Below are 11636 nucleotides of genomic sequence, written 5' to 3'. Positions count from 1 at the left end.
TCCATCCATCCATCCATCCATCCATCCCCTCACCTTTCCTTCTAGCTGTATAGGCCAGGTAAGTCCTGAACTTAAAATCCTGTTCTCTCTAGCCTCTTAGGCACTGTGATGACAGTTGTGTACCACAAAAGATAGCTTGAGTTTTAGACTCTACCTGTGAGACCATACAATACATTTTTTGTCTTTTTGCACATGGGCCATTTAAATGAGTATTTTGTCTCACAGGCTCATCCATTCTATGCATGCAGAAGTCCTTCTTCTTTTAAGGCTGAGTAGTGTTGCTTTATAATTACAGCATATTTTATTCATGTAACTCTTAGTGAAAAATTACATCGATTTCATATCCTGGCTGCTATAGATAATGTTGCACATGTTACTTTGACATATTGATTCCAGTACTTTTATACATGTGCCTAGGAGTGTGACTGCTAGATTTCATGGTAGCTCTACTTTGTTTGAGAAACCTTTTGTTTTTCAAAACGACAGTACTAATGGTAACTACTCTCTTTGGTATACCTGAGGGAAAGTTGGGAAGCCAGACAGACCAGACAGAAAACTCCATGTCCCAGTGTATTAAGGGGAAGCAGACTTAATGGCATGGCCTGCTTGTTTTTTCCAAATATTTGCAGAACAATCTTAAAGTCTGGAAGTGCAGGGCCTGTTTACTTTTCTCTACAATAAAGAGAATCACAGATGTCTACACACTATTTTCAGGGGTTGTGCTAGTTAATTTAATTGTCACCTTGATGAGATCTAGGACCTTGTAGTTAGACTGGACTCTGGACATGCCTATGTGGAGATTATTTTGATTAGGTTGAGATGGGAAGACTTGCCCACTGTAGTGGTTTGAAAGAAAATGGTCCTCAACGAAAATGGCACTATTAGGTGTGGTCTTGCTGGAGAGGAAGTGTGTCACTGTGTGGGCGAGTTTTGAGATCTCTGTGGCTTAAGTTTCTCTCAGGAGGACAGTCAGTTGACTCCCTGTTGCCTGCAAGATGTAGTATTCTCAGCTCCGGCACCATGTCTGCCTGCATGCCGCCATGCTCCACGTCATGATGATAATGGACTAAACCTCTGAAATTGTAAACCAGCTGCCTCAATTGAATATTTTCTTGAATAGAGTTGCCCTGATCATGGCGTCTCTTGACTGCATAGAAAACCATAAATAAGAGAGGTACTGTGGGCAGCATAAACTTCTAAGCTGGAATCCTGTTTTTCCTAAAAGCTAAAACAAATCTGAGCATGAGTATTCATAAATCTCTTCTTCCTTATCACAAATGGCTCCTGCTGCTCTGTCTTATCCATTTTGAACTTCACCTCATATGGTAAACCAAAAAAATAAATCTGTCTTTCCACAAGTGGCTTTTGTTAGGTATTTCCTCACAGCCGTTGGAAACCTAACGAAGACAGAGGTCCTTGTAGAAGGGTTTGTCCTTGCAGGGTCCAGAGACCCTTGAGTCAAGCTCCTTCCTTTCCTGGTGAGAAGAGAGCAGCCTCTCCCCATTCATCCTTAACCTAGTACGCTATCCATAATTAATACATTAATATCTCAATGCCTTTGCTGTAGTATTCTTACGATGACATGTTAAAGTCAGATTATATATAGATTAATAATTTGCCAATCAATATTATCGCCTAAGAATGTCTAGTGTTCTTAAAAATTCTCCATACATACAAGTTTTGATGTGTGATGCACTATTTCCTGAATGAATCAATGTTATTGAAGCACCCTATTGCTGTTAGATGTTTAATCACCAAAAATTAAAAAGAATTCAAAATCAGGAAACCTATGATTACCGAATTTTTGACAAAGGTGGAAAAAACATTCATTGGGAAAAAGATCACCTATTCAACAAATGATGCTGGCAGATCAGGATATCCATCCACCTGCAGAGGAAGAAACTGTGTGTGAATCTTTCACCTTGTTCAAAAATCAACGGCCTTAAAACCTAGAACACTGAAGCTTCTAGAGAAAATCATTGGGAACGCTGAAGATATTGGATATTCAGGAACTTCCTGAACAGAATTCCAGCAGCTTAACCCAAGAATTAACTTATGGGACTATGGGAAATTTAAGAATTTCTGTATAGCAAAAGAAATTATCAGCAGAGCCAACAAACAGCCCACAGAATGGGAGAAAATCTGTACTTAAGACTGGGAGGTAAGAACCAGAATTTTACAAAGAATTACCAAAATTAAACACCAATAAAACAAAATTGTCTATCAAGACATGGGCTAAAGAAACGGGTGGTTCTCAAAAGAGGAAAAGAGGACAAGCAAGTGGCAAATTAGTGTTTTTAAGTTTTCAATAGCCCTAGTTATCAGGAATACTAAATTAAGAGTACTCTAAAATACTGAATGTAGCAACATCATCAAGAAATCTGACACATGTTGGAAATGATGTGGGGAAATGGAACCCTTATTCTTGGCTGAAGGGAGTGCAGATTCATACACCATTATGGAAACCAGTTTGGTGATTCTTCAAAATATTAAAAATAAAACTGTCATATGATCCAGATACACCACTCCTGGGTCTATACCCAAAGGACTCTATATCCTCCTGCAGAAACACTGCATGTTCATGTTTATTGATGCTATATTCACCATGGACAGGAAATGGAACCATCCTAAATATCCATCAATAAATGTACAAACCATGACAATGTGGTGTATATATACAATATGGAGTAATATTTAGCTATAAATAAAAATGAAATTATGAAATTTTCAGGAAAATTATAGGACCTAGGAAATATATCAAGCAAGATTATCCAAATTAAGAAATTACTACATGTTCTTCCTCATACATAGACCCCAGCATATAACGTAAATTATGTGTGTAAACAGTTCTTAGTGGATATTGCAGTTTGAATAATAGGTGTCCCCGATGGGCTCACGTATTTGAACACTTATTCCCCAGTTGGTAACACTGTTTGAGGAGATGCAACCTTGCCTGTAGTAGAAATAATAAAAACCCAGAGACAGAAATTGAGGTCAACCTGAAAACCAGAATAGCAAGGCAGCTAAGTTCCAGGAGAAGACATAACTCTACCAAGGCTGGGCGACTGCTCAGTAAGCAGCCTAAACCTCTCTCCTGTCATTTTATATTCCGTCTAGTGCTGTGATTACTAAGACTCCGTAGTACTGGGATTAAAGGTGCAGTCCCAGTGTGGGCCCAGCATCAGAACAGTCTTCCCACATAAGTTAGTATGACACCAAAATGCAGAAATTCGGTATAGAATAACACAAGTGGGGATTTATGTGAATCATTGGCCAGTGAGAGGGATGAATGAAAAGCTGGAGAAACGCAGGAGGGAAGAGGGATTATAGCAGGCTGGGTACAGAGGTCTGGTGTGTTCTCAGCATTTCAGGGAATTATGAATGATTAAACAGCTTGAGGTAGGCCGTGGTGGCACACAACCTTAATCCCAGCAACAAGGAGGCAGAGACTGGTCTATCTCTGAGCTCAAGGTCAGCCTGGTTTACAGAGGGAGTTCCAGGACACCAAGGGCTACATGGAAAAACCCATTTAACAATAACAAGAAAACAAAAAGAAATAAAATAAAATAAGAAGATTAAACAATGTTTCCAGGTCATAACAGCAAGGCCAGAGACTGCCTATTTACGGTGCTGCTGGTCTTTATAGCTGGACTCACATTAAATAACTGAGTTCAGCTCAAAAGTTTGCTACTCCCCCCCGCCCAGTGCCCAGTGTTACAGGGTCCCTGGCCATGCTCCTCTCCCAGTGACCCTGGCTGGTCAGAGACAGCTAAATGCCAAGCTGATTCATTGCTAAGTCTACTGTGTTTAGTCTTCTGTCTTCGATAGACATGTAGGTTTTTTGGGTAAGAGGAAGGGGAGACTGTCTCCTGCATCTGCCCCCAGTACCCACACTGTGCTCTGGGAGAGTCGGGAGTGCCGAGAATCCAAGAAGAGTTCTTCTTTCCCAGTCTATGGTGTGGGCAGCTTATGATCACAGGTCATGGTACACCAACACTGGCCAGGTAGGTGCAGACCCAGAAATGTCTTTCCAATGGTATCAGGTTTATTTTATGGAAATGCAGAACGTAAGGTTTTCCAAAAGGCACTTATGAGGCACAGAAGTAAAGGCAGCCACAGCTAAGGCAGACTCCTGCCTCAGCCTACAGGGTCACGGAACGCAACTTTGTCAAATGGAGAACTTGAAGTTCACTTCTTAAGGAATCTTAACATCTGGCTTATTGGGCTGTAGGTGCAGGACCCATCCACTTCTCTCCTAGATAAAGAAAATCACAGAAATGTATGCATGGTTCTCAGATATGTTTGCAGAAGGAGATGGTCCCAAAAAGCCCGAGAGCCTTCCAGGACCTGTTTGGCTTCAAGGTCTAGAAGGCTGTTTTTTCAGATGGGGAAGACTTCTCACCCCCATCAGCACCAACCCTGATCAGCACTAACTGTAATAAGCATTGCGTGTTGGAAATACTAGCAACATCTGTTGCTCTGGTTATCAGATTAAATGAGTGTTGGTCTTGTGTCAAAAGCTCAAGAGAATGGAAACCTGAACTTACCCAGCAGGTAAGCTAGCAACTCCATGCGATCAGAACCAAACAACATGTAGGTTTTACCATCTACGTGGGCAACAGTGGTGGGCAGCCCAAAGGCCTAGAGAAAACAGAGTAGGAAGGAAGGTGACTGAGCAGGTGCTTATAAGGCTGAGGTTGAATGTGCTGGGAACACAGAACAAAGCAGATAAAATGTTTGCTAAGAGGATTGTTGACCTCAGGCATCTTCTCTGCTAAACTTCTGTGGTGCATAGCTTCACCCCCCATCTACCTCCTTTCCTCCTTGACTAGACTTAGGGGGAGAGAGGGAGCAAATGAGGTGCTGCGGATGAGTTGAGGACACCTTAGGATGGGAGCATGACATTCTTTCTCCACCTTCAGGCTGGGAATGGGGATACACTTGGAGTTACTCACCCCATAATTGCAGGCCGCATCAGTGGTCTCCTTGAGCTTGTTCTTTACCTGTGCTGTGGAGATTTTCTCCAGAAAGTGTTGGGCTTGCTCTGTGGACATTCCTGCCTTCTCTGCAGCCTAGGGAGACAAGGAATAGCAGTTCCCCAGATGGTGTCATCAGCCTTTCTGGGGGTGACACTGGGCTCCTTTGGTGATGCCAGTGTACAGCCCAGGTTGAGAAGCTACACCTTGACCTCTAAGCTCTGTCTCTGATAGTTTAATAAGAAAGTTGTTGAGCAACAGGGTAGTGCATAAGTCACTGAGAGAAGTGGGTTGTTAGAAAGATTTGTTAAATATTAAGTACAAGCAGGCCAAAATCATGCATGTACACATATATGTTTTTAGTAACTAGATATAGACACTAGAGGATAAAATAGCCATTCTTTGCATATCTAATGTAGGAGTGATTTGATGTCTCGTGTGTTGAGAGAATAAATGTCAACTTATACATATGATCGGAGGAAAAGTTCATTTCGAGTTTCCTGACTTCATCCTACAGGACACCTTACTTTGACAGTTCCATCCCCATCTGGCATGCACTTCCAAATTTGAGCCCTTTCCACCTATTTCTCACTGAGTATCTTTTGATTCTCACTTGTCCATTATCTCTCTGGCTGTGTAAAGTCTCCCTCTTGGTAGTAGTCACAGACTAGTGACGTTTGCATTGTAAGTCTCTGGAGAATTGTGATTGGAAGCTCCATCCTTCCCACCCTGGTCCTCTCTGTGGTACTGACTATTCCATTTCTCTCACCAATTCCATTTCAACCATGTATTTTCCACGGTAGACACTGTTGTTATTGCTAGGGATTAAACTCGGGCCTCAGGCAGATTAAGCATGCACTCCACAGCTGAGCTACAACCCTATTCCATGGAAATTCTTCAAAGATTCCTCTTAGTTCCAACTTAATGGTAATTTCCCCCCCCCCCCAGACGTAGTCTTTTCTTTCTAAATCACTAAGAACCTTTTATGTTCTCAGATTCCCTGTGACATTAATGTGGGGTGGTCCAGTCCAGACACTCACAGCCAGGATGCTCTGGGACTCCGTGATGTCTTCATCCTGGGGAGAAGAGAACACTTAGCAGGAAGGAGATGGCAGAGAGAGGAGTAGGGCAGCAGGATCCTACCTCTGGAAAATCCTCTGAAATGGGTCAGAATGCCATCCAACTAAGGTCCCTTCCCTCCAGGCTTCAAAGTGCAGCTCTTACTCGAGACCAAATACGCATCCACAGCTCTCTGGACACCTTCTCCAGCATCTCTGGTTGCTCCATGCTCACAGCAGTGAGGAAGCGCATGGCATTTAGACTCCCTGTGGGGCACAGGCACATAGGTTCTGATTCCTCATCTCCTGATAGAGGATCATCTCATCCTTACTTGTGACACCACTCCCCAACAAGCCCCAGGGCCCAGTCACCTGTAGTCTTTAATCCCAGTCTCTCATATGGGTTTACTAAGCTCAGCCCTTGTTTGTGCCCATTCCTCACTTTTGATGAGCTGATACTGGGTGGATGTCCTAAAAAAGCCCTAACTATTCTCTTCTGCACTAGATCTGCCAACCTCTTCTGACTTTCTTCTATTTATTTATTTAGTTCTTTACCTATTTATTTCATTTCTATTTCCCCTGATATTGGAGTTATGGAGATGTGTGAGTCACCATATGGGTGCTGGGAATCAAATCGGGTCCTCTGGAAGAGCAATCAGTGCTCTTAACTGCTGAGCCATCACTCCAAACCTCTCCTCACCTTTCTTAACAATCACACCGAAGAAATCCTTGGGCATGCTGATGGGAACCTGGAAGTGTTGTCTCAGGAGAGGCATCTCTTTGTTCACGTATTGGCCTTTTCGGGGAACCGCAGCCAGAGGTTTGTTTCCTGTCAGTGGAGAGTTAGACAACTTTGAGAGAAAATATGAAGGTCTCAGGCTTGAGAATCCTCCCATAGAGGGCAAACCTCTAGTTTAGGATGTCTGAGCACAGAATACAACCCTCTTGCCCAGTTGGGAGGACTTCTTCTGGCCTACCGCTGTCGTTCATGATCCCACCGAGGAAAGCAGGACACAGCTGCAGCTTGATGTTCCAGAGGTGTTGGTACCTGCACAGGACCTACCAGTACAGAGAAGAAAGGGAGCCCGTGTGGTATTTGGAGAAGACAAGTTGCTCATGTGGCCTACAGGGCTGTCTCCTGGCTCTAAGTGCCGAACAGGGACCTCCTTGGTTTAAAAGGACAAAAACTCTCAGCAATTTGAGACAGATACTAGAATATGGATTCTAGTATGTGGTTTCCACCCTGTATAGCAGAGATTCTCAACCTAAGGGTTGCAACCCTTTGTGGAAGGTGGAGGGAGGTCAAAGGATCCTTTCATATCGTCCGCACATCACATATTCTGCATATATTTACATTATGATTCAGAACAGCAGCAAAATTACAGTTATAAAGAAGCAATAAAATAATTTTATGAGGAACTGTGTGAAAGAGTCGCAGCATTAGCCAGGTTGAGAACACTGCTGTGGAGCATCCTAGGGGCCCCTCTTCTCCCACCAAGCTTGTGTTCTTGGAGTTGTCCCTGTTCTTCCCAGGGCCAGTGCGAAGAGAATGTTGACCTTAGGAAACGAGACCGTTTAAAGGCACAAAGGGAAATGTGGTCCTAGAACAGCCTGTGCTTGTCCTACCCATAAGGGCATCTGTGGAAATTTCTGCAGCCCTTCCCCAGTGCCCTGCTGTGCACTCGCCCTGAGGGCCCCATCCCTGGCGGCTTCCCTTCCTCACCTCAAAGCCCAGCCAGGAGTACGGGGACAGAACGTCGTAGAACAGTTCCAGAGTTCGCGGCGCGGGCCCCATACTGCAGAGGAGGAAGAAAGCTAATGTGAAGCTGTTGTCTGCAGAAAGACCCCAGTGTCAGCAGCAAGCAGCCAATTCCAACCTGTGGACTGTAGGTGGGACCGCTGAAGGCCCTAGTGCGCAGCCTCCTGGACAGAGCCCGCCCCGCGGGGCGGGCCCGGGGGTGTAGCTTGATTGACCAATGATTGAGCGGTGCAGACCACAAGGGCGATAAGGGCGGAGAAAGGAAGGTCTGGGCAGAAGAGCCTCTCAGGTGTGCACAGGCTCTAGACAGCTCTGGAACTTTATCTCTCTAGCAAAGAGATACGAGTTCGGTGCGACGAAAGGGTTATATTAAATGTAACTCTAATTAGTATTTCTTTTTGGGTGTAGGACGTTGTAAAGATTGAGGCAGGGTGGAAACTTCGAATTACTTTTTTTGGTTTCACCGTCTCAGAGTTTAGCTCAATGGCCTGAACGAATCTGACAATCCATACAGTGACATTTCTTTATCCTCATCTTATACATTCCAACACATTAAGGGATGCTTGATATTGCAGATAATATCAGCTCCACACACTATGCTTTTTTCCGTAAATGGATTTGTATGGGGTTTAACGTATAAATTTGGCATATTAATGATGAATAATATAATAACCATAACATACCATACTAAAAATTGCTGTCTTGTTTTAATAAAAGTGTTACTTTAAAATTAGTATTTCAGTACTACAGCACTTGATCTGACAATGGAGGTGATAACTGAAAAGGAGGCGGGTAGTGTATATATTGTGGACCTTTGTGGGCACATTGAACATCCCAAGAGAGAAGGCACAGTACTTCAGCTACTATTATTATTTTTTATTTAGAATCTTTGAGGCAGGGTCTCTCTATATCGCTGTCTATCTAGGAACTTACTGTGTGGGTCAACTTGGCCTGAATTTACAATGATTCCCTGTCTGTACCTCCCAAGTGATGGGATTAAAAGCATGCAACACCATACCTGGCTCTGTTGCCATGTATTATTGTGTGTTTGTATAATGTGTGTGTGTGTGTGTGTGTGTGTGTGTGTGTGTGTGTATCTGCCCCAGTACACATGTAGCCTCAGAATCTTTACATGGTGTCCAGAATTAAACTTAGGTGGCCAGGCTTACATGGTCTGGAAGCAAGCATCTTTACATGTTGATCCATCTCACCAGCCCTCATCACCCTATTCTAGAGGCAAACATTCGATGCTTTATTGTTTTGTTTCCATTTGCCAACGTTAGACCATGTTTACTGCAGGGAAGTGAAGCCATGGTAAGTGAACTTTTGGTAAGGGAAGCACTATTGTGGTCCAAGTAGTGCACCTGTCATGGCCTAGGGAAGGACATGCACAATGACAACTTCCAGAAGTTATGGCAAGAAGTACAATTGAGAGAGTTAATACCTGGTGTGTCAACTACTTGGTATGTCTGATCCTAAGGTCTCTGAAAACAAGCCGCAAAACTTTTAAAAACGGAGGAAATTTTAATGTAATTCTTGAGACAGTGTTAGTAGAACTATAGGCCTCACTGCTGCAATGATTGTCGGGGGATTTTAGTTTGCCAAAATATAGACCTAATGTGTATTTCGCTAGTTTTCCCACAAACGTCCTTGTATTTTTGTTCCAGGATTCAACCAAGACTACTTCTGTTGACAGGAAATAACAACACTTGTTCAGGGGTATCTAGGGATGATTGTTACTAGTCAAATATGAATTACTCTGGTCTAGGAGCATGGATTTACTTTTGGTAAATGATATGTTCCACTGTGGAAGAGATTGCATGTACTTTCATGGTAGCAGAATAAAAGAATGTCTTAAGTGCACACATTTCTGTCTTTATTTATTTATGTGCCTGTGTCTGTGCAAACATGTGGGCACTTGTGGAAGTCAGAGTACAAAATCAGGTACTTTCCTTATTCATTTTCCACCTTTCACAACTTTGTTTTATTTGTTGTGAACTGTGTGTACGTGTGTGCGCTTGTGCACATGAGTGAGGATGCCCTCTGAGGTCAGAAGCATTGTTTCCTCCTGAAGCTGGAGTTACAAGCAATCTCTGGCCACACATTATTGGTACTAGGACCTGAACTTGCATCTTCTGGAAGAGCAGTGCATGCTCTTAACCTCTGAGTCTTCTCTTTGGACCCATTTGATCCTATTTTCGATCGAGTCTTTCTGTGAACTGTGTATTAAGTCATACACGCAAATGTTATATCAGTCTGTGAAAATGTCAAAGTATCAAACAGAATATATTATCATTTTAAAATATTGACCTATTATGTGTGAATAGATAAACACATATAAGTACTACTATAGCTTCAAACTGGCTACATAGCTCAGGCTGTTTTTTGGACTCCTGATTTTTCTGCCTCAGCCTCTCAAGCACTAACATTCCAGGTATGTAGCATCCGGCCCAGCTGTCAAATCATTTTCCCCCATCATCAAAAATTGCTCCACAACCTGAGATATCAGTGGTTACACTTGGGGACTGGCAGGTTTGTAAGCCATCACTGCAATACATATGTTCTTCATGCTGTTGAGTGAAGACACAGAAAGTTCAGAAAATCATTTGTTTTTGAGGAGTGAAGCTATCTGACAGAATGGGAGAGAGCCAGTGCTGTTTATAACACTTAATACTTGTGTACTTTAAAAGAAATGAGAATTTGTAATACACCCATAAAGAAAGCCAAGTGTGAAGGAAGGAAGCAGGAAAAAGTGGGAATTTAACAAAGAAGGACTGATGTGGGAAGCAAGAAAAATGAATGAAGGCAAGCTCATCCTGAGGAACTCATAAATGTGGCACATATGAGACAGTTATCATTTATGGGGCATAGCACAACTTATATATTTTACTTTGATTTAAGGAAAATCCACTTATTGAAAGTTGTGCAGCAACATTTGTGAAACAGCGTCGAGATGTAGTGTTTGCCAGGATGCAGCTGAGTATTCACATCACAGGTTCTTGAAGCCTGACATTTTCATGGGGACTTAACGAGGGTGCTGCAGTATTCCGTGTGCTGACTTTCTCACTTGGCAGCCACACCAGAACTCGAGACAGTGAGCTGACGTTGTTACAGCTCTACCAGGGTATATACCACACTCACATTCAAAGACAGAAACTCTGGCAATGTAGGGCATGTTGGATATGATTAATAACATGCATCCTCTACAAGGAACACACCTAAACCTAATAAAGGCAATATACAGAAAGCCAACTGTCAACATCAAACTGAATGGAGAGAAACTTACAGTGATCATACTAAAATCAGGAAAAGGACATAGTTGTCCACTCTCTCCATATCTACTCAATATAGTTCTTGAGGTTCTAGCTAGAGTAACAAGACACCAAAAGGAGATCAAGGGATTACAAATCAGTAAAGATGTCAAACTCTCACTGTTTGCTCATGATATGAGAGTTTACACAACTGATCTCAAAAACTCTGCCAAGAAATGTCTACAACTTATAAACACTTTCAGTAATGTAGCAAGATACAAGATTGACTAAAAAAAAATCAGTAGCCCTCCTGTACACAGATGATAAAAGGACTGAGAAAAAAAATCAGAGAAACATCACCCTTCACAATAGCCACACATAGCATAAAATATCTCAGAGTAACTATAACCAAACAAATGGAAGACTTGAATGACAAGAACTTTAAATTTTTGAAGGAAGAAACTAAAGAAAACACCAGAAAGTGGAAACATCTCTTATGTTCTTGAGTAGGTAGAATTAACATAGTAAAAATGGCAATCTTACCAAAAGCAATCTACAAATTCAATGCAATGCCCATCAAAATATCAGCAAA

At 42.4% G+C, this 11636-nt stretch overlaps 1 protein-coding gene across 3 annotated transcripts; it reads right to left on the bottom strand.

Annotated features, from left to right (window-relative positions):
- Nucleotides 1–4023: 4023 nt before the first annotated feature.
- Nucleotides 4024–7955, bottom strand: LOC146889637 (glutathione S-transferase kappa 1-like). 3 transcript variants are annotated; one of them, XM_085683670.2, is made up of 8 exons: nucleotides 7758–7955; nucleotides 6976–7093; nucleotides 6735–6863; nucleotides 6201–6301; nucleotides 6017–6052; nucleotides 5004–5072; nucleotides 4548–4641; nucleotides 4024–4255 (listed from the first exon to the last, which is right to left on the bottom strand). In XM_085683670.2, the coding sequence occupies exons 1-8, from the start codon at nucleotides 7827–7829 to the stop codon at nucleotides 4218–4220; spliced, it is 657 nt and encodes a 218-aa protein (XP_085539796.1). In that variant the 5' UTR covers nucleotides 7830–7955; the 3' UTR covers nucleotides 4024–4217. The 3 variants fall into 3 exon arrangements, with proteins under 3 accessions (XP_085539796.1, XP_085539794.1, XP_085539795.1); XM_085683668.2 differs by having other exon boundaries at nucleotides 4956–5072; nucleotides 7758–7953; XM_085683669.2 differs by having other exon boundaries at nucleotides 4956–5072; nucleotides 7012–7093; nucleotides 7758–7952.
- Between the last annotated feature and the right edge of the window lie 3681 nt (nucleotides 7956–11636).

Source organism: Myodes glareolus, chromosome 25 (assembly GCF_982192425.1).
Source record: "Myodes glareolus chromosome 25, mMyoGla1.1, whole genome shotgun sequence".
Taxonomy (NCBI): Eukaryota; Metazoa; Chordata; class Mammalia; order Rodentia; family Cricetidae; genus Myodes; species Myodes glareolus.
Note: the sequence above shows the minus strand (reverse complement) of the source record. Positions and strands in the feature narration are given on the sequence as shown.

Bases quoted from the DNA above. Each gene is read 5' to 3' on its own strand.
- LOC146889637 (XM_085683668.2), bottom strand. From the start codon at position 7,829: ATGGGGCCCGCGCCGCGAACTCTGGAACTGTTCTACGACGTTCTGTCC. The intron at 4,642-4,955 runs GTGAGTAACTCC...TGTTTTCTCTAG, and splicing joins ATGCGGCCTGCAATTATGGG to GCCTTTGGGCTGCCCACCAC. The intron at 4,256-4,547 runs GTAAGTTCAGGT...TTCTTTATCTAG, and splicing joins GTTGCTAGCTTACCTGCTGG to GAGAGAAGTGGATGGGTCCT.